Genomic DNA, 22,005 nt, shown 5'->3' with positions numbered 1-22,005 from the left:
ACACTGCTTCATTTCTGCTTTGTGCGTACATAGACCATATCTAGTTTACATACATATATGGTTAATAACACACTGTAATTAGCAAGATGTTTCCCACAGTTCTCAGGTAGTTCAGTGGCCTTTGCCTTCTTCCTTGTGTTACAATAGAGGTATTTAAAGGTACTTTATGTTATAAGTCAGTAGCATATTTCTTAGTAGCCCCAGGTGGGCTGTGGGCTAGTTACTGCTATGACACTTACTCCTTCGTTTATTCTGCTCAGATAGATGCCTTTTCCTCTCTAAGTTCAGGATGCAATATATAGAAGAGTTCTTTGGGAAAGGAACTTTATTTTCTTGATCTGCCATTCTAGGTGATTATGTTGTTTAAACTGCAGATTTTTCTTTTATCTTTTCTGTGTGTTTCATTAAAGAATTATTTGAATATTATAAATAAAAGAAGATAGTAACAGTGCACCAATAGCCAATTTTGGTTGTTGACATTTTGTTTCTGTTGGACACATTTCTAAAATCATTAACAAAGGTCTGATGGTCTAAACCAACACGTAAATAGGGAAGGCTTAGATAAAATGTCACACACGTCACCAGAAGTGGCATAAACTGAAGCAATGCACATTTAAGCTTTTTAAAAATTCAAGCACTCTTTGAAACTATACCAAATGACTAAGACTAATATGGTAACAAAGTTTCTTGACCATGCTTTAGGTTCTCCAAATTAGTTCTTGTGTGCTTTGCCACTAAAAAATCATGATATGACTCAACTATGTCTTCTCTGGTGTTTGAAGCCATCTTTTCCTTGGCTGAGAGGTTTCTAGCTTTCTGCTGTGCAGTAGTAACTCAGTGAATATCAGTACTGGTGCCACAGTGTGTGTCTAAAGTTTCTAAAGTGAATTTCAGAGGCTTATGAATTGCCTACATCCCTCTAAAGTGCTAAATCCTTCATAGGGCTTAAAAGGAATTTCCACAGCTATGTGCAATGTGCCAAGTTTATACGCTAGTCTAAACAAGAATGAATTTCAGTCTCAATGAAAAGATAAGCACTCCTTACTATTAAATTATTGTGCTGGTAGAAAAACAATGGGTCCATTGTTTTGTATTAATCCAGCTGATCCACTCATAGAACTTTGCTTACAAGAGAAGTTATTCTTAATGTTGATATTGTTGATTTTATAGCACAGCTGAAATCGGTTGAAATATGTTGAAGTCATGCTCTAAGGTCAAAAATTATGTCAAAATAGAAATAGGGTTACACCATGTATTAGCGGATTTCCTGCTCTCATGGGCAAGGCATTGACAGAAAAAAGTAAGGAAAGGAAGGGAAATGGTATCAGCCATTCAGGTTTATGTTACCTTGTATTTTTAGTGAAATTAATATGATGCTTCACCATTATGTTGGGTTTTCTTTGCAATAACTATTAGAATTTAACTGTTTAAAGCTATTGCTGCTCTTTTTTTCCCCTAATGATCCTTTTCTGAATTTTAATGATCCTAATTGTCTTATGCAGATTATATAATAAGAAGATCCTTTCTTCAAGTCTCTTTTCCTGTCAGTTTACTAACATACAAAGTTGGTGCAGGGCTGTAGCCTGAGCTTCTGTAGCAAACATGATCCAGTCTCAGCTGGTGCTGCTGGCCCTTGCTCTGAGAGCAGATATTTATCATCCCCCGCAGCTCTGGTGTCCTCTGGGAGCCCATGGAGGCTGCTGTTACATGTCATTAGGAATCTAGGGGAGATACACTTCATTATTTCCATTCTGCTGGTGTACTGTTATAGTAACATAGTAGTTTGCTTCTAAAATGAAGGAACAATTGATATTTTTTTTCCCCTAGATCTCTATTGCTTTTCATCGGTATCAATTTCCTGAGATGCAGTTTGGCTTATGACTTTGACTAGTCAAAGATGTTTAGAAATTGTCACTTTGTGACTTTTGATTGCACATTTTTCTCTTTAAGAAAAATAAAATATAGTAAGATACGGGGGGGGGAGAATCTCTTTAATAGATGGCGTGGTTGTGGTTTTTTGTTTGTTTGGTTGGTTGTTTTTTGGGTTTTGGGGTTTTTTACATAGGACTGAAAAGGAAAGCATATGCAGAATTTATTGTTTTATAGAAGAAAAAGTCTGTTTAAGTAATAGGAAAAAATTTAAGTACATGAAAGTTTCTGAAGGAAGATGTTTTTTTTGAGAGTAATTTAAATTGAATTCAGTAATTACAAAAGAATGATCATGCTGTGCTGAAACTTTCTATGCCGTGTTTCAGCCTAGAGCAAAAGTTTATAGACAAATACAATCCCTGGTATTTCCTATACTTAAATTTACATGTGTCCAGTGTTGTTTTAAATAATATTAAGAGATGTTTCCTGTGTAATAACTTTGACCTGTCTCATTATTTGTTATGTCAGTTTTTGTCCAGCTTTACTACCAGCAGATCAGACATGGTCTATTTTATTTTAACTCAAGTGACTCGTATATTCTTGTGACTACAGTATCATAAAGATCAAAAGTACACATTCGTTCTACCTCATTTAAACTTCTGTATTTCCTACATACTTGGTATGCATTAGTTCTTGTCATTTTATATAGAATAGTACAGCATTTTAAGCACTATAAATCTTATAAAATGTATACTATTATTTTGGTGCTGGATTATTTTACTATTGTTTATTATTAGAATGGACTATTCGTACAGGAAAGGCATGCCTGAAATTAATAAAATTGTGTATGCTAGAGTGAAAATACAACTCTGTGATTTATGTCATGCATTTGTGTTCAACTAATTTTTTTTTCACTCCATCCTTGATCAATGGGCCAAGACCAGAGATACGAGATTCAAAGCCGAGCACCAGGTCTTGCATTTTGATCACAACAACCCCATGGAAGGCTACAGGCTGAGGGAAGAGTGGCTGGAAAGGAGCAAAACAGAGAAAACCTGGGGGCTGGTTGGCAGCGGCCGAACATGAGCCAGTGTGTGCCCAGGTGGCCAAGAAGGCTGGTGGCATCCTGGCCTGTATCAGCAATAGTGTGGCCAGCAGGACCAGGGCAGGGATTGTCCTCCTGTACTCAGCACTTGTGAGGCCCCACCTTGAAGCCTATATCCAGTTCTGGGCCCCTCACTACAAGACATTGGGTGCTGGAGTGTGTTGAGAGGACAGTGGGGCTGGCGAAGGCTCTGGAGCGCAAGTCTTACGAGAGTGACTGAGGGAGCTGGGGATGTTTCACCTGGAGAAGAGGAGGCTCAGGGAGGGCACATCACTGTCTACAGCTGCCTGAAAGGAAGCTGCAGCCATGTGGGGGCTGTTTCCTTCTCCAGGGCAACCAGTGGCAGAACCAGAGGAAATGGCCTCAAGCTGTGCTAGAGGAGGTTAAGATTGAACATCATGAAAAATTTATTAATTGAAAGTGTGGTTAAGCTTTGGGATGGGCTTCCCAGGGAAGCAATGGAGTCACCATCTCTGGAAGTGTTCAAGCAATGACTGGACATGACACTTAGTGCTATTGTTTAGTGATATGGTGATATTTAGTCAAAGATGGGAATTGATGGTCTTATAGGTCTTTTCCAACCTTAATGATTCTATGAATATTGCACCATGTACATGACAATCTGAAATTATATCAGGATTTTTTCAAGGATTTAAAATAAATCTCTAAGTAGCACCAAAGCATTGAAATAGACTACTAATAATATCTTTAAATGTAAAATGAAAAAAAAAAAAAAAAGATCAACCCAAGAAAACCTCTGAGGAAAACATTTGACTGTGGTGGGTTAACTATTGGACTCGATAATCTTAAATTTCTTTTCCAATCTAAATGATTCTATGGTTGTGAGATCTCAATAAATCAAGACAAAAATAATTTTTTGTTCTATCCAGTACTGTTCAGGTCAATTGAATGACTCAGATCTGCTCCTAAATAGTCTGGGAGAAATGCTTTCCTGACCAGACAGACCATTCTCATCTAGATCATAAGGAAAGTAAAAAAAAAAATGCTTCAGTCAAAGGGCACTAAAAACTAATTTTTCAAAAGCCACAAAATGTTTCAGGACTGTTACTGACAGACAGCAATACTCTCATTTCAGTTTATTTTTGCAGGTGATTCAGAAGGTCTATGGCTTGTATTAAACTATGTCCTTCCATTATGCATTTATTACAACCAATAAGTTAGGTGTGTTTATAAGCTGATAGACACCTGTGAAAAAAACAGAAATTAGTTTTTGTTGGTTTAGCTGTAATTTTTATGAGATGTCAAACTGTATTTAGAAAGTATCAACTGATCCAATCCCTGATGGTAGTAATTGCAGGAGCAGATTATTCCTTGCCTATTTGATCTTTGACATGTATTGGTTTCTGTTTTTTTTCTAATTTAAGGGAAGAAAATGCTCTACCCTTTACCATACTCACAGAAGTCAGGTTTTTTAAGGCATCTCTTTTCACCTTGTGTAAGTCATTCTACTTCATCCAGCTCTGGGAGCAGAAAAGGTGACCCTCAACTATTAACCAGGAGTAACATGGGTGAAAACAGGTGGCAAAATGGAATAATTTTAACAGCACCTCATGCAGACTGGAAAGAGAGACATAAAATTGCTACAGATATAGGGGAAAATACAATTGTTTTTATCAGAAACCACGCATTAGTAAAACTGAAACTTGCTTAGGAAGTGTATGGTATTTGTCAAAAGGATTTTTTTCACTTATGCACGCACAGTGTGTACTGGTCTTTTGTTACTGGTCTTTGTTACTGGTCTTTGTAAGTCTTTTTTTGCCTTTGGCTTCTGCTCAGTGTTCTTTATGAACAGCTTTGAAAGAGAGAAATTGGGAACTCTTCATGCTTTCATGCCCTGCACAGCCCATCTGGGCTTCCTGAGTTCAGGTGAGCTCTTGTTTCCCAGTCCTTAAATTCTTGCATCAACCAGATCCTACCTAGGAAGCTGGCCAGATACAGAAAAAAAGCTGTTTCGTTTTTACTTTCTTTTCCAATAAGGAAATCAAACAAGCAGGTTGAGGAACCAGGTAAAATTAAGGAAAATGCATAAAAATATACATAAGTTCCTCTAAGTAGGAGTACACATGTGATTACCATCATATGAATAGCAAAAGCTATTCTTGAAACTCTAGAGGTCATATTTGTCTTTTTAAGCAGAAGCTGTTTGAGACAAAAGTCTACTGGATGGTGACAGAATCATAATTAGGACACTGTGAAAAACAAGTGACAGCATGAAATAATAGCTAAAATATTCCATTATTAATTTCCAGGTCCTAACAATTGAAATCTGTTTATTTCTTTGCAAATTTAATTTCTCAATTTTCCTGGACCTATTTTCTCTTCATTGTGTGCTGTAGTCTCATTTAAATAAGCAAAAGGGATTTCAGGATTTAAAATTTTACAAAGTCTGTTTCTTCTATTTCAAGTACTTGCAATAGTTTTTTAATCCATTTCTCAAAACTGAAAAGTAAATTTGATCGAGAAATAAGACTATTGAATTTAAAAAACATTTTAACAAAACTTAATTGACTATTACAAAACTTACTTGACTATTACATGTTCTAATGTTTGTATTGGAAAGAAGATAGTTTTATTCTTGTGGAGAATATATTGATTTGTGGAGTTGAAGGAAGGTTTTGGTAAAGAGCAGAAGTATTGAATACTTTGCATTAAATAAAAGGAGATGCTTTGTTGGGAGATAAAATATCTCTGGGTCTGGTTTACAAAGTCATTTATTTATTCTTAGTTTACTGGACTGTGAATATTTTCTATAAGGTCAATAAGATATGAGTCAAATTTAACACATGAAAGTGTTTACAGAATCATGACATGCAGGGGGTATTGCATGGGTCACAGTGGAAACAGAGTATGGACTGATCTGATTTTCTGGCCAGGGTAAGAAATGTTGTTTGGCTTTTGTTTTGCTGTTGGTATTTTAGTTTGTGTTTGTTTTGGGGGTGGGGGGTGGTGCAGTGTGTTGATTTTTTTCTTAATCTAAAAGGTATCATCAATAAATAAAATCAGTAATAATCCAATGTATTGAGTAGAATTATGAAACTGCAGTATGTCATGAATTTGGTTCTAGAAGGTCACTTTGAATTCAAATACCATATGCAAAGAAAACTTTTATTTTTCTTCATTCTAGTACATTGCTTCATTTAATGAAATAATGAAGTTATTTCCTTTAATTTTTCCACTTTAGCCAAAAATAGAGACAGCTCTGTCTGATGTTCCCTTTCAAATTAGAAACACACACATCTGTCCCTGTCAGGTTACAAGGCATCAGGAACTTAGCATTCAGAAGACTTTTGCTAAGAGTCATCAAAGGGTTGAAGGTAATTAGCGGTGATTACAGCCATTCTCCTGGTCTGATGTTTGAGATTGTGTCAGTGAACATTTAATGACATGATGATTTAACAGGAATTCCTAGAAACAGGCGGCATCATGTGACAACCTATTGCATACTTTCTCACTGTAACAAAGACCTGAGAAATTATTTATAAACAATAAGGCAAGAATTATTTGCTGATTTACATAAAGAACCCAAACTTCTGTTTACAAAAACAAAGTTCTTGCCCTGTTCTTGATAGCTTATGATTTTATCATTCATAAATTCATTATTTATCTGCTGCAAACTCTCAAATCACGTTTACTCTGGAGAGAAAGAGAATTTAAAAAACACCAGGAGCTTAAACATACTTTCTTTAATGCAGACAGTGACTTTGTAGGTTCAGATAGGCTATATATGCAATACAGACATTAAAACTTAAGCATGATTCCAAGAAACAAAGAGATCTCACTGCTTCAATACAGCCTGTCTGCCAAAAGGGCTTATTAGATTTTCTGACCAACCTGTAGGATCAAAGTCTTGTCATCACTGCACTTGCCAGAACACAGAAAGAGCAAAGCTGACAATGCTATCATTAAACACAAATACTTGCAATAACTGTAAAATATGTTCCAGTTTTCCATGTTTCAATTGCCCCATGAGGGGAGAAAAGTATTGTCTTTCTAGATATATAAAGCATATAACTCTGCTTTTTGTTTTAAATCAAAAGAATAACAAAAGAGAGGGGAAATAAAACATCCGTAAGAGAGCACACTGTTCCTGTCCTGCTAAGTGTAGGCTGCACTTGAACGCAGTATAATCTGGAAAAACATAGTGAGATGAAGTTTGGAGTTCCTTCCTTGACACCCAAAAGCTCAGTGATGATTCAGAGTGCCCGTGCTGCACTTCAGTCATGCCAGGATGAGCCTCCTATTTTACCTGTGTGTGTACCTATTTTTACTATGCTGTGCACCCAATATTTCTTAATTCAACATGCAGCACAGGAGCCATGATCTTTTTCATTCAAGAGTGGCTGCTCCACGTTAATAGGGTTATGTTGGTGGTTTGCAATTGATGGGCAACAATCCAGACAGAAGAATCCTCCCCTATCCCTGTTGAAACTGGGTCACTAGTGAGGCCAGAAATAAAAAGTTTATTGGACAAGAACTAATCAGTGACTTAAATTCGGATCCTAATAGTTAAGTCCTTGAGTATGAGTGTTGGCTTCTGTTCCTTGCACCAAAGATTTCTTGCAAGCAACAGCTGTGATGTGTTTACTTCAGCAACAGTGACTATTGCTAATTTGCCTGCAGAAACCCTAAAATTAAAGACTGTACTTAAAAAATTTTGTTTAGATCACTTCTGTCTATTATGTCCCTGGAGAATTATCAAGATAAAAGTGAAGTGAGCTGCTTAAAGATGTAACACATTCAGTACATTCTGCATCCTGGAAAAAGAATCCAAAAACTAATTTACCAAATAAATTTAATGTAATAATGGGAGCATACAACATTAATAATGTTAGAGATACTATTCTTTGTAAAAAAGAAATGCTCTTTTTCCATCTTATTACACATAATGGTTTTGAGTTCTTCTCATAGCTTGTATTCTTTGATAATCTACTTAAATTAGTTACAGCTTTGAAGCCAACAGAAAATTTGAAGGACCCTTCTTTGTTAAAATCACAAAGTATAGGCTGCTGACTGTTTTTTGATCTGTTTAAAAAGGAAGATGAAGAACCTCACTTGGCTATATTTTAGTTTATTTCAGGACTGGCATACTGATTTATGACTTTTGGGGTTTTTTTCCTGCAATTGCCAGAATGGATTTGTCAGGCTGCTGAAAAATACTGAAATAGTATAGCAATTTTTCTCCTGGAGTTTGTTTAAAATGCTTAACTTGATATATGACTGAAAGTGTGACTTGCTCCATGCTCTGCTATTTGTAATGCTGCAATTAAGCCAATCAGTTACTGTAAGATTTTTCATTTTTGGTGGAAAAATTGATTGAAGTTTCCTATATGGGCTCACCTTTCCCACAAGGCTTGATTAGACCTAGAAAACAAATAGGTGGCATCCACTTGTTGAAACAGTTAAATATTGATGTAAGATGCCAATTTGATTCAAACCTTTCCCTCCTGGTTGAAGTGTAAAACAAGGAAAAGTGACAATAGCCTGCCTTCAAGATAATTTATTATAGACACATTTCTTAAGTCTGCATGTTTATGTATAATATGCCCTGAACCAGACTGTCCATTAAAACTAGGCTTTCACCTCCTGTTCCTACAATCCAGATTTATCAGAAATTCACCCTCTGTGAAACTATTTACGATCTCAACAGGCCTGATTCCTCTCACTTGTTTTATTTCTAAACTATAAATATTGTTTTTTTCACTCCTCAGTGTGGAAATTCAGCTATATCCATTTTACATGCTTACTGTAGTACAAAACTGCCTAATCAGATAGGAAAAAGTTGGCGGTGTATAAATCCGAGTTTGCCAAGGATTTCAAAGTGTGAAACTGGCAGACGAGCACATATCCTAGGAGTTCTGCCTTTCCTCAGCTTCCCTGTAGAGATTTTAAATGGCAAATCTGATCACTAGAGCCATCTGTATAAATACATGGGTGTGTTGTCCTGAATTAACACAGCTCTACTGGGAATGTAATTAAGGTCATATTTTAAAATTTCCCCACCAAACTGTCTGAAATATAGATTATATACCAGGAATAAGAAACTTACCTTGATTTTGATGAGGAAGTGACTTGTAATATGTGTTTTCCTACCAACTAGTCTAACAGAAAGCCCAAAGTTAAGTTCAGAGTGCTCCTTAGTGATACTCCAGGGATGAATTTACCCTCCCCTGTCCTGCAGATCAGTAACACTATGATATTGAAAGTAATGCTGTGCTACAAACAGCTTTCCTTATGCTCAAAAGAAAAAAAAATCAACCCAGAACTTTTTTTATGTGAGAATGGTTTTAGTGTAAGGTTGCCTGCTTTACTCAGTTGACATTACTTACCAATGCTGATGTTGAAACAGAGCTGAGTAAAGATTCATGTGGTAGTGGTGACAGGAGGAGTTGTTACTCAAGATGTAAAGTTTCCCTTGGATTTCATGTCATGATTTTTTCTCATTACTTAAACAAGAGCTACATTGAAGTGGTGCAGGTACCAGGCAATGAAGATTTCCCTTGGTGCTGACAAACTCTGAGACCGCAAACGGAGGTGCTTACATGCCACAAGAGATATTGCATAATGTTCTTTCCCTTTAGGCAAGGGTTTGCTGTCACAAAGGAAACATCTTTATATAAGAGTGACTATTGTAGAAAATATTCCCGTTTATTCAGTTCTCATTATGTTTGAAGATTTCAATTCCAGTAATGTGAGAAAAGTATTTTTAAGCATACCTTATTTATTACACTGCTTTTGAAGTTGCTTCAATTATTGTCAGTAATTCTGCTTTATTCTTTAGTGATGCCCAAGTGTATCAGAGGAAATACATTGGCTTTTTAAAGAAAAGAAAAAAAAACCCATGTTTTGTGGACAAAACTTTTATAACCTATATAGATGAGATGCCTACATATTTGATTTGCAGGTAGTTTATTGAGTCAATTCGTAAGCATTTTGACAAGTGAAAAATTAATTTTGTGGCAATGGGATGTTAAAAATAAAGGAAACAGGAAAAGGGTTTTGTTGGAATGTTGCAGTTCATCTGTGGGTCACTGGCATGGGAGTTTAGGTGCACATGATGTTTGAGAAAGGAAAATTTGAGACAGGAATTGATTTAGAACAGTAGTGTCTGTATCTGGAAACAAACACAAATTTAAACCCCCAGTTGTATTGGTCAAAATACAGATAAGGTTATTGTTGGACAACAGTTGGGGTATTTCAACTTTTAGGGGATCAGTAGGTATTTTTCTGTATTACCTAAATCATTTTAAGGTGATAATACATAGAATAAGATTATTTTATGTTCACAAGCAGACTCCTTTTCTTTTGAGTATATAAAATAAGATTTGAAGTACTGATGGTAGAGTTATTGAACAATGACATTTCAACTATTATTTTTTTACTTTTTCAAATACTTTCCAATAAAAATTGGATACAACAATTAGTAACAGATTTTTTAAAATGAAAATCCCAATTACAAGGATCAAAAACTAAGCTGATTTTCTTATCACATTTATTTGGTATTCTTTAAAAAGTTTAATATTTTCCTGATATGTGAACGTCGTGAAAGCTCTTACTCTAAGAAACCAAATTGAGTATAATGACATTGTAAGCTGAAAATGTTTTCCTGTCTGACTGGCTGAAACTTAGTGGTCTATGTGCTTTGGTGACTGGTTGCAATTGCAGAGTAAGCTAGGTTACTGCTACAAGGAATGCTTATGAGCTCCTTTGGAATTGCCATTCTCCAAGGAAAATGTCTGGACATATAAAGACACAGAGAAGAGGATAGACTGACAGATGAAAGGTAGATGGGTAGGTAGAATGCCTGCCACTGCTTTTCTTCTCTCTGGATATTCTTTTGAAGCAGGGCTGTTGCTACACCACATTAAATTTTGTTATGAGACAGTTCTTATGAAATTAATTTCTTTCAGTATGACTGCAGTAGCCCCTGTTAGCTTGACATGACCATGTCAGAATCTTGTCTGGCAAAAATTGTCTTAGTATCCTATCCAATTTACTTCGGTGAAAAATCTGCTTGTAGGAGTTTTGCCCCAGGTAAGATGGCAGAATATAGAAAAATTCAACAAATTTAAGTAAAAGAACTATGTTGTTTGCCATGTAAGGGCTGCAAGAGACTTTCAAAATTCAACTTTTCAGTGAAAACATATTTCTGTTTCTTGGAAAGACATATGGTTATGGTTATATTTATAGCATTTATGTATTGTAATTTTTTTGGCACTAAGTTTTTTCCTCTGACAACAGTTTTTTTATGTTTTTTTAGGAACGAGCTAAATATCTACATAAACTTACTGGTGGCAAATAAAGGTTCTAGAAATAGCACCCTGTAATATTTTGACTATCTCATGGAAAAATATTTTGATATGTTTTAGACAAAGCATTGATTTATGAATTGCTAATGTCAACACACTAGATTTTTGCTACATCAGGTACAGAGTTCTGCACCCCCTCTGAGCTTTAAAGTCATATGGTTATAATTGTTGTCTCAGATGATATTTTCGTCAGAGTGGGACTAAAATGTCTTTGTAGTGGAGGTGACCCTGAGTGAATGATGAATCAAAGTAGGTTTGGGAATCAATCACTAATTATGCCATAGAGAAGATATTTCAGTAGATGTTTAAATGTCATCACTCAAAGAAAGACTGTTTTAAAAGGATGAGAGCTGTTTCATTATCCAAAGAAAGTACTTTCACTACTGTTAGTCAGAAAAATTTATTTAATGTTTTATAGATAAATTTATATAAAGTTTTACCCTGAGGTCCTTAGAGAGTCCCAAGACAAAAGGTTCTGCTTTAGCATAAGGATGTACTATGTAGACTTTCAAAGAATGAATTTTAGTTTTAAAATTTTAATTCAACCAGCTGGCTATTGAGACCTGAAGGCATTCATTCTGATTCATTCTGAGGACATTTTGTTATAATCCACCTGCAGAGCAGAGGTGAAGACTGCTAATCCTTACTGATTCCCTGCTCTCCTAGTGCCCACTTGGTTTATTTTTACAAAAAACTGTTAAAATTCTAAGCTAAAAATACATTAAAACCAACTGGATTAAAGTTAGTTGTGGTCTGTTAGATAAATCAGTGCTCTCTCAGGTGCTGGGCTCCAGTTCAGTTCAAAGCATTTGTCTCAGATTAAATTAATTTAATGGTCACATCTAACATATCTTTAAACACTGGGATGTTCTGCTTGAGAAAGGCAGGAAAGGGAACTGGCATGAAGGATGGATCGTTTCTTACCTTTAGGTGGTCTTTTAAGACTTGAACTTGTTTTGAGGAAGAGCTGATACTGTTTATGTTGTCCTTGGCTTCGGACTTAAACAAAACAAACTTGTCTCAGGATTCTGTTTTTCCTGTCAAGTGTGAGGAGGATTTTGAGAAAGGTGGTCCAAATAGTTCTCTGTATGTGAAGAATTTTAGTATTTCTATACTCCTTCAATTGCAGGAATTCTCTACTTAACCAATTAAGTAGATATTCTTTTTGCTATTATTAAGCAGAAAAAATGTGAAACAAAAGTATATTTTTTCCTTTTTCTATATTTGCCTGATTCATACCAATTTAAATACATCTGAGGAATATCTTTAGTCTGCTTTTGAATCTAAATCTACTTGCACTTGCAAGAACTGTAAATTAAAGAGACATGGAACTGCAGTATTTCAGGACTTCATTCTGTAAACCTTAAAGGAATGAGAATCTTTTTAGATGAATGGACCTGCTCTCATGAATAATAACTGTCCCTCTAAATGTTGGGAGTTTTTGCCATTATTATCTCTTTTATATATTACAGATCACGCTTTTTGGCAGAATGAGCATTAACTAATTAAATTCTCTAAAAGTAAAAGAATTATAGTTTTTTTTAATTTATCTTAAGGTCGAAGCATTTTTATTTAGCTGCTTTAATGCCCCCTGCTCCCTTTTAACAGCAAGACATTATGGCCATAATCAGACATTGTGAATAGATTCTGTTTCAGAATATATTGTGAATAGATGTCCTTTTTGGTCATCCAGTGATTGCATCGATTTGTGACAGATGGATTTGTGTTTGGAATTAAAGAATGGTTGCTGTGTTCTGGTGTCCACACACTTCTGTTGAGCTAACCAAATTTTAAGTCAGTGCTGTCTTTTCTCTGATTCCTTAGTAGCTGAGAGTACCTAATTTGGCAGAAATCCTGCTGACACAAACTTAATTCATCAGCATTTTCTGACGAAGCTCGAAAGACTAGAGTGGGCTTTTGGCAAGGGATATTTTCTATCATTTTTTGTTTGGTGCTAAAATGATCAAGGCTACCTTTCTGTAAAGTTGAGTCATTGCCTTACATTGTAGCTCCATGATAAATTTATGCTGATCTACTGTCTTTTCATGCCTCCCACTCATGACAGTGTAGTTGTGACCATATGCTGGACCAAAATCAGGAACTGATCCAGATCAACTAACTTAGAAAAACAAAACAAAAGCAGTTTTGATTTGCATCAGTTCCCCAATCAGGTTTGTTGTGTTAATGCATTTGTGCTGGGGTAAAAGAACGTTACTGATAGAAGAAACAAGCAGTCAAATATTGAACGGAGAAGGAGTACTTGTTTCTGTGTCAATGCCAGATTTTTGCCAACGTAAAATATTTGCATGACTGGGATCACAGAGTTGCATGGAATCCAAAGCAGTGTCACTGGATATGGATAAGGAAAATGAGTGAAACAATTTGTATGGAATCACAGAATCATCAAGGTTGTGAGTGACCCTCAAGACCAGCGAGTCCAACTGTGAACCCAGCACCACCACAATCACCCCTAATCCGTATCCCCCAAGTGCCACATCCAGATGCCCCTGGAACTTTTCCAGAGCCGGTGACTCCACCACCTCTTTGGGCAACATATTCCAATGCCTAAACACTCTTTCAGTGAATTTTTTTTCTCATATCCAATGTGAACCGCCTCGGCACAACTTAAAGCCATTTCCTCTTGTCCTTTCATTTGGGACATGGCAGAAGAAACTGACCTACACTCACTACAGGGGAGGTAGAGAGCAGTGAAGTCCTTCCAAGCCTCCTTTTCTCCAGGCTAAACAATCCCAGTTCCCTCAGTCACTCCTCAAATGACATGTTTTCTAGACCCTTCACCAGCTCCATTGGCCTTCTCTGGACATGATCCAGTCCCTCAATGTCCTTTCTTCTTTATGTGAAGGCCCAAAACTGCACAGTACTCAAGGTACAGCCACACCAGTGCTCAGTCCACTAGGACAGTCACATCCCTGTGATTCCATCTTAGCAGTTCATGATTGCCAATTCTCTCAAAGATTCTCATGGAATAATGATAAAAACAATAATGATATTTCATTCTAGATGAATTAAGAAGAAATTAGCTTCTGGACCAAAAGGAAACTTAATTTATAACTTGTATTTTAATATTTTTAATGAAAAATTTTTCCAACTGTTATACAGTGAAATGCTTCATAAAAAAACCTTATACTTCTTCTTATTATGTAGTTCTCCAGAAGTTAAACATCTTCTCTTTAGCTTTTCCTCCTTTTCATTTCCCTAATTCTTCTTGGTCTTATACAGTATTTTCAAGTTTTGAAACATTACATTTTTTAAGGTTATCACCAAACTTGGGCCTCTGGAATGGATACTTAATACTCCGAGTCATCACAGAGTTCATCATGGTAAGATAAAAGTGGAACTTCTTATTCCTTTTTTTTTTTTCAGGGTCACCATTTGTGTAGTAATAGGAATATAGTAAAATTGTACTGTAAAATCAGTTTTACAGAAAGATTTTAGTTTTGGCCACAACTTCAGAAGTGGTCCCTGTTTAGTTAGAAATTTCAGAGTTTAAAATATATGTATTCAGAACTTATGTTCATTTTAAACATTTGTATGTTTAACTGTTGAGCAGAAATTAAGTCTTGATAAAATGAAATAACTTGATGACTTTGAGAAAAAAAAATTCAATTTTTTTAAGTATGAAGAGTCATAGAAAATATATCTCATCCTTCCCTGACAACTGAATCATCACACTTTTGCACTCAAATTCAAGCACAGTATATATGAAAAACATGGGTAGGTTTTAGAAGAACTTTACATATTTTAGTGGAATTTGATTTCAACTGTTTGAATTATTGGTAAATCTCTCTTCACAGAAGTGCATGGTGATGGATTTTTTTATCAGTATTCAGAGGCCTTCAAAACTGTACTGCATGTGTAAATTGTATTAATAACTCCACTGCATACTGAAAATTCCATGACATATCTGAGAAAACAGAACTGAATCTCATAGATGTCCTTAGCTTATTCAGTGTGCAAAGATTGTAAGCTTAAAAAAAATTAGGGGAATGGAAGAACAATGAAAACCGACTCAAATGGAGTTACATGTAACGAGAATGTCATTAATGATTACTGTATCCTCACATTTACTGTATCCACAGTGGTGATTCTGTAAGTGTCCAGTCCTTAAAATTTGCACAACTACTGGTAATCCTCACGAAGACACTCCTGCTCTTATTTACTCACCTGTAAATCTGAATTACTGCTCTCATCCTAACTGGAATTAGCTGAATCGTTATGGAGCTGATCAGGGGCTGTACAGTTGCTCCAGATCATCTCCACGTACTTAAGGATGTGTAACCAATGTTTCTTCACTCATAACTTTAGAGGACTGCATATATACAAATGCATTCCCTAGAGAACATAGAAGGATCAGTTTTCCTCACTGAAATTACTATTGCAGGATCAGACATATGACACAGGATAGAGACAACCTGACAGACATTAATGAGATGACTACATGTATATGTATTTAGCATATATTTTTCTTAGGTATAAACTGGTGGATCATTTTTGTTTGCATTTAGTTTGTCTTTTATAAATATATTTGACCTGGTTTTACTTTTCCAATTTCACAGAAATATGGGGCATGACACATTGGATTTGTATGTTTGAATCTGAATAGAAGAAGAGCAATAAGGCTATAAGGAAAAAGTAAATATATACAGAAGTATGAGGAGTGGTGTGTTAGCCATCTTTTAAAGTTATTTTTAAATTTTAAAGTGATGCAAATTACATTTTTCTTCATAATTCAGTTCCTAGAATTCTTCTTTATCCTATTACCTGTCTCATAATTGATTTGATTATAGGTAGAAATCCTTACTGCATTGACAAAAATTATGGTGGCACACTCATTATCTGGGACAGGATATTTGGTAAGTAACAGAAGGTGTTCTCTGTCATGTTTAGTCAGCGTGGCAAAAATATGTATACTTTTGAATTGATGGTTTGTCGTTCTTTTGTTTTCTTCTTCCATCAGGAACATTTGAGGCGGAGGATGCCAAAGTTGTGTATGGCTTAACACATCCAGTAAATTCATTTGATCCCATCATGCTCCAGGTGCTGTAGTTTGTATCACTGATTCTGATATCTTCAACAATCAGTCATATTCAAAAGAAACTCCTTTCATGCACAGTTGAGGCCATCCCTGCATTTGTGACCAGTCAAATACATTACCTACAATTTCTTCAGCATTTTGTTATGAGACAGCCATTTTCTGCTTACTACATTGAGTATATGCAGAGCTTGTAGTAATCATGAAAATATATAACAGTAAAATTAACAATAGTTAGAACAGTGATGCATAAGGTTTCGGACTGAATGAGATGTGTTTTGCAATGCAATACATACTGAAGCACAGACAAAAGTATATTAAAAAAAAACAAACAAAACCAAAAACAAACAAACAAAAAAAAAAAACCACAACAACTTATTAGTGTGTTTATTGGTCCAGGTTTCAGTTAAGTTAGGTAAAATTCTCTGCAAAAACATGAGAGGCAGTGGAGTCCATATTTGCTTTTCATGACTGTTCATCCAAGGAGGAATCTCAAAGAATGAGAAATTTTATTGTCAGGGCTGGAAAGTGGGCGGATGGCAATTATATCCATTTCAGTCAGGTACTAATTGATTTAGTTATTGAGAGTATGTCATTTGAAGGTCACAGTAACCAAATCATACTGCATAACTATAGCTATACAAAGTACCACTGAATACTCAGGAGTGATTACAAGTGACACAGATGGAAAAACAGATTTTCCTCTGAGCAGAAGTCATTGTAATCCTCACCAAATTAACCAAGGGCTTCATATTGCTTTTGCCTATTTCAGCCAGGTTTTCTGAACTGTCTTCATCTATATCTAATATATTCTCTTTACAGAGTTTGAAAAATCATTTATTTAAAAACTAAAAATTAATAAAATACATATTTTATTACTCTTTATTTTGTGAATAATGAAAAATTGCTTACTCTTTTTTTTTTTTCCAGTTACGTCCCTTGGCTCATATTTGGAACACGTTTTGGGCCACACCTGGATTCTGCAATAAGCTTCTGTCATATTCAAAGGGCCAGGCTGGGGACCAGGCAAACCTAGACTTGGCCTTCCTGAGGAAATCCCAGTGGTAAATAGAACATGCACAGGCTTTCAGTTGTGTGTAATTTACTTGGACCTCTTAATGCTACTGGATCAATGTTAAAAACTCTACACATGCTATTTTAAATTAGCAAATTAGCAGTCATAAAGCATGGGGGAAGATGAATTGGGAAAAGAAACTGAAGGAAATGAATGTTTTAGCTATGGGGTTTCTTTCTTTTTATTTGAAGGAAAAAGAGTGTTTTTAAAGTTATTTTTCCATTATTCATTCCTGAAGAGATTTTCAAAATTTTTTATGGAGTACAGTAATTTCTCCTTTTTTTTCAGCTGTGGACATGCACAAACACACACAAATTTAACTCTGTCTCCAACTAAGTAGTACATAAGTTTGACAGTAGATTATCTTTCTTGAATTATCTGTTTCCCCTTTTGTGTTGTAAGTGTAAAGAATATTAAGGAGCAACAGGCTGGAGCAGGTCACTCTTGAAGGCAAGTAACTGTTTTGCTTTATACAGATCACTGGAAAGAAGTTCCCTTCAATCCATATGTACCAGCTTATCTTTAATGGCTATACACTTGTACATTTTGCTGTTATAGTGGACTTGTACACCGAACTCTTGCTTCTATGACTGTAAGTAATTCTTTCCTTTATGAAATAATATCTTCTGCTAACAGCAATGACACACAACACATTTCAACATTAAAGGATTGAGCAGCCAACTCATATCTTATTTCAACTATTAAAATAATAACTAGATTCTGTAAAAGGAATTAGCATAAATGGCTAAATATGTAATTCCATGCTATTAAATATACATTGATATTGTTTAGCAAACAGTTTTTATATAAACTATATAAATTATTTACTTATAGAAACTAGAAGATGTATGTGTCTGCTTCAGTTCTTAGAACCTCATGAGGCTTGAAACTATGGAGTTTTAAGATGTTAAGGTTGGTTGTACCATTAGGTGCCCAGACTTTAGAAGGAAGTTTACAATGGTCTTGCAGTGCTTGCAGATGGCTAGGTTGGTGTCAGCATGAGTTCAGAGTTGGAGTAGCACAAAGTCAGGGCAAATCTTTATTCCGATCTCAAACATACAACAACACTGATAGAAGCACAACAAGGAGAGGCACGTTTCTATCACCACAGGTTTGCCTGATGGGATCTCCGTAGTGACTGGTTCCTCTATGGATACCTGGCAGCCTGTGAAAGTGAGCTACAAGGCCATATCCTTGGACTTGAAACAAGAAGAAAAAAAAAAAAAAAAACAAGACATGAACTCCTTCCAAGGTTCCTCATCCTTCCAAGCTTCTTTTTTTCCTTCCTGTCTTTATAACTATCCCTTGTGTACCAAAGCAAAAATTTCATAGTTATAAAGCAGGATTTAATGCATATAATATTCCCATAAAATAAGTCTAAGACCTCTCAAAACACCACAAAACTCTATTTGTTTGATAGAATGCCTTTTGGTCTTCTTCTTAAACCGTTTCTAACACCTCCACAGTTAAACAGAAGTGTTCCTACTGTGTTTGTGTCACCCACATTGCCATAGGCAAGCTGCAAACGTGCAAAGGGCCCGTCGGGTTCTTCAGCCTTGTCCTGGCACGCTCACCTGGCAATCTCCTACCCTTGGCCAAGAGTGGTCACTGTCCTGTGCCCACCTCAGTGGACACTGCAGTACACAGCATTCCTGGTATAATATAAAAGCTACCTCAGGCATACTCTTTGGATTAGTATGGAGTTAGTCTACGTATCATGTTTACCTCTGCAAAGGGTCACACTGCAGTTACAGGGAATTAGGAGATTACTAAATCATCTGAGGCTTAGTCTATTAAAAGGACAGGAAATTAAGCCAACAATATAAATAAATACCTCCAAAATATACAAGTCAAACACTACACATGATTGCCAATGTTCCTATATTGAGAAAAACCTCTGCAAGATTTTCCAGATATACTTCTAGATTCCTACATTTGCATAGGAATCAAACTCTGTGTTTGAGGTTCTTTCACTTGTTTCATTCTGCTGTTTGGTTTGTTTTATTTTTACTCTGTTGCTGTTGCTTTCAGCAGCTGGAATTAAGGAGTCTGGGGTTTTTTTCTGTTTTATTCTTTTTTCTTTTGCATTTTTTCTGGTCCTGGAAGGAAAAATGGATGGTTCACATTATTTTATCTGCTGGTAACTGCAGCTGTTTAAGAATAAGTAATAAAGAAAGTTGAAAAATGCACCCAAGCCCCAGATAATCACTAAATTATTTCAGTCATGGAGGAAACATCCTGAAGATGCACCATTTATGAACCTATTGAAGAAAAGCAACTAGAAAATCCTTTGCACAAAACTGCAGGGTAATAAGGTAGTAAGGACAAGAAGGAGAGCACAGAGGCCTGGAAGCACCTCATCTCAGGACATAAACCTTCAGCGTGGGTGTAGAAAGTGCTGGTCCCAAGGCAGAGTTCCAGCATCGCTCTGCAGTACAGTCGAGAAGCTGTCATGAGAAGGAAGCTTGTGTATGAATAACTTTACTTGGCAAAAATCTTTCTTCAATATCAGTTTTCCACTACACTGAGTTATGAAATGTCTATGGATACAACTGGAACGTTCTGTCTGGCTATGAATTATGTCATAACTGTGGCATAGCTCCATAAATGGAGAAAACTAACTGTTTTCCTCATCTTTAGGTGTAAGTTCCATTTCATAACAGCCATAAGACACAGCACACAGCTATTACATTTCTCAAGTGATTACAGTTGCTCTGTGTTTGGTCTCACGCCCTGTAGAAGTGTTAAATTTCTCTATCCATAAAGAGCAATCATATACCTTCTGTCTGAATGACCTACATTTAACTTATGAAAAGAGCAAAACAGGAAAGAACAAATATATATTTTCCACAGGAGAGAGCATACAGAGTTTGTTTTCTATATAGTGATCAGCACTACATCCAGCGAATAAAAATTGCTTTCTGAGCTCTGCACATCTAGATCTGATCCAAAGCTCCTTGAAGAAATGGGATTTGGATCAGTCCCAGAGAGAGTGCTAGGAGTGTAAAACTGCAGTACATTCAAAGCAAAAGTCTCATAGCTCCAGAACTTCAGGTATCATATAAATCAAAGTGAAGTGCACCTTAAATACATTTTGCAGTGTCTTTTTTTATTGTTAAGAGATACTATAACATTTACTGTGCTTATAATTGTATGAATATGTGAGCAGTTCAGTTACATGAAAATTAGTAAGATAGTTCTCTTAAAGGTTAAGAACACAATGTATCCATTCAGTAGGGCATCACAAAGTACAGTGTACATAATATTGCTAAGGATTAACTTTTTTTTTCCTAGGAATTCTAAGTTAAAATAAATTCATACAGCCAAAGACACCTAACAATAGAAAATCTATAGCATCATCTTAGCATTCCTAATTTGAATGTATCTGATCATCTGATATATGAGAGCAGGGCAGCTGTTAACTTATGAAATGTGCTGACATCATACCTATAAGTTCTTTTGAACCACTGCACAAATCAGAATGAGAAAATGCATTCATGTTATTCTTCCAAAGGAATAAAAACCCTGGTTCTTTGCAATATCAAAGTCAATTTTGAGTATTTTAATGCTCATCTAAGTCCAGATTTGGAATAACATTTCCTTTGTTTAAATGACTTATTTTTTGTTACTAAAAAAACATAAAATAATAATGCTATGGCATTCTTTTGATTAAAAAGCTGTGTAAACTAAATAGTTACCTTCCCCCTCCATTTTTATAAGGCTCAAAGATATTTTTAAAGCTTAAATGAAATGAAAATCCAACAGATTTTTTTTTCTGTTTGATTGCAGCCAATAACCACATTGCAAAGTTGTGGCTGACTTGTAATTGGGGAACCTGCTGTGGTCCCACATGCTTCTTTGTTTATACAAATACTCCAGTATATAAATACTCATTTATTTTATATATACATCAATGCAGACTATGTTTAAGTGGAACAAGGATGCTAATACTAATGAAGGTGTAAAAAGCACATTCTTTTTGCACTGCTGCTTGCAGTGCATAGATTTAATATATGATGTTAGTTTAGTGATATAACCCACTGACTATTTTGTTGATTTTGGTAGAGTAATGCCTAGAAAATGGATGCCTCAGCTGCCAGCATCCACTTCACAGGGTGATACATGTTTGAAAGCAAATAAAAGAATCAAGGCAGCATATTACTCTACCACTGGAACTGTAAGAGAAAGTTAGGGAAGCAAACTAACAGTGGTAAAAACTATGCTATATGGCTGATTTTATAAAAGCTATTATTCCCAATGGCATCGTGGTGTATTTCACTGAAATTTCTTGGTAGCCCTTGACTAGCAGTACAGTTGAGGGAATTTTTTGTTGTGAGCAAATGTACCTACAGTGAAAGGTAACTTCACCTGCACCTTCTACCTTCATGATTCCCAGTAAGGCTTTCTGCCTCACCCTTCAGCACTCTGAAAGCTTATGTTTTGGGAAGTGGAAAGCTGCCACACTGTGCTCAGGCATTACAGTCCCATGCTTTTGCATGAGTCTGATGATAGTGCCGATTTGAAATTATCTGCAGGTTGTGCTTTAGAGTCCTCCAGTTCTTCACATTCTGGGCCA

The 22,005-nt window shown here is 35.8% G+C and overlaps 1 protein-coding gene across 1 annotated transcript in view; it reads left to right on the top strand.

Moving 5' to 3' along the window:
• AGMO (alkylglycerol monooxygenase) overlaps window positions 1–22,005 on the top strand; it is a 187,002-nt gene that overhangs the window by 82,316 nt on the left and 82,681 nt on the right. Inside the window, 6 exon segments of the mRNA XM_066318219.1 lie at window positions 14,576–14,642; window positions 16,110–16,175; window positions 16,280–16,359; window positions 17,285–17,342; window positions 17,345–17,418; window positions 17,906–18,009. Coding sequence (XP_066174316.1) covers window positions 14,576–14,642; window positions 16,110–16,175; window positions 16,280–16,359; window positions 17,285–17,342; window positions 17,345–17,418; window positions 17,906–18,009 — 449 coding nt within the window.

The sequence above is a fragment of the Sylvia atricapilla genome, chromosome 1 (genome assembly GCF_009819655.1).
Source record: "Sylvia atricapilla isolate bSylAtr1 chromosome 1, bSylAtr1.pri, whole genome shotgun sequence".
NCBI lineage: Eukaryota > Metazoa > Chordata > Aves > Passeriformes > Sylviidae > Sylvia > Sylvia atricapilla.
The sequence above is the reverse complement of the archived record's forward strand: the minus strand, read 5'-3'. Positions and strand labels throughout refer to the sequence as shown.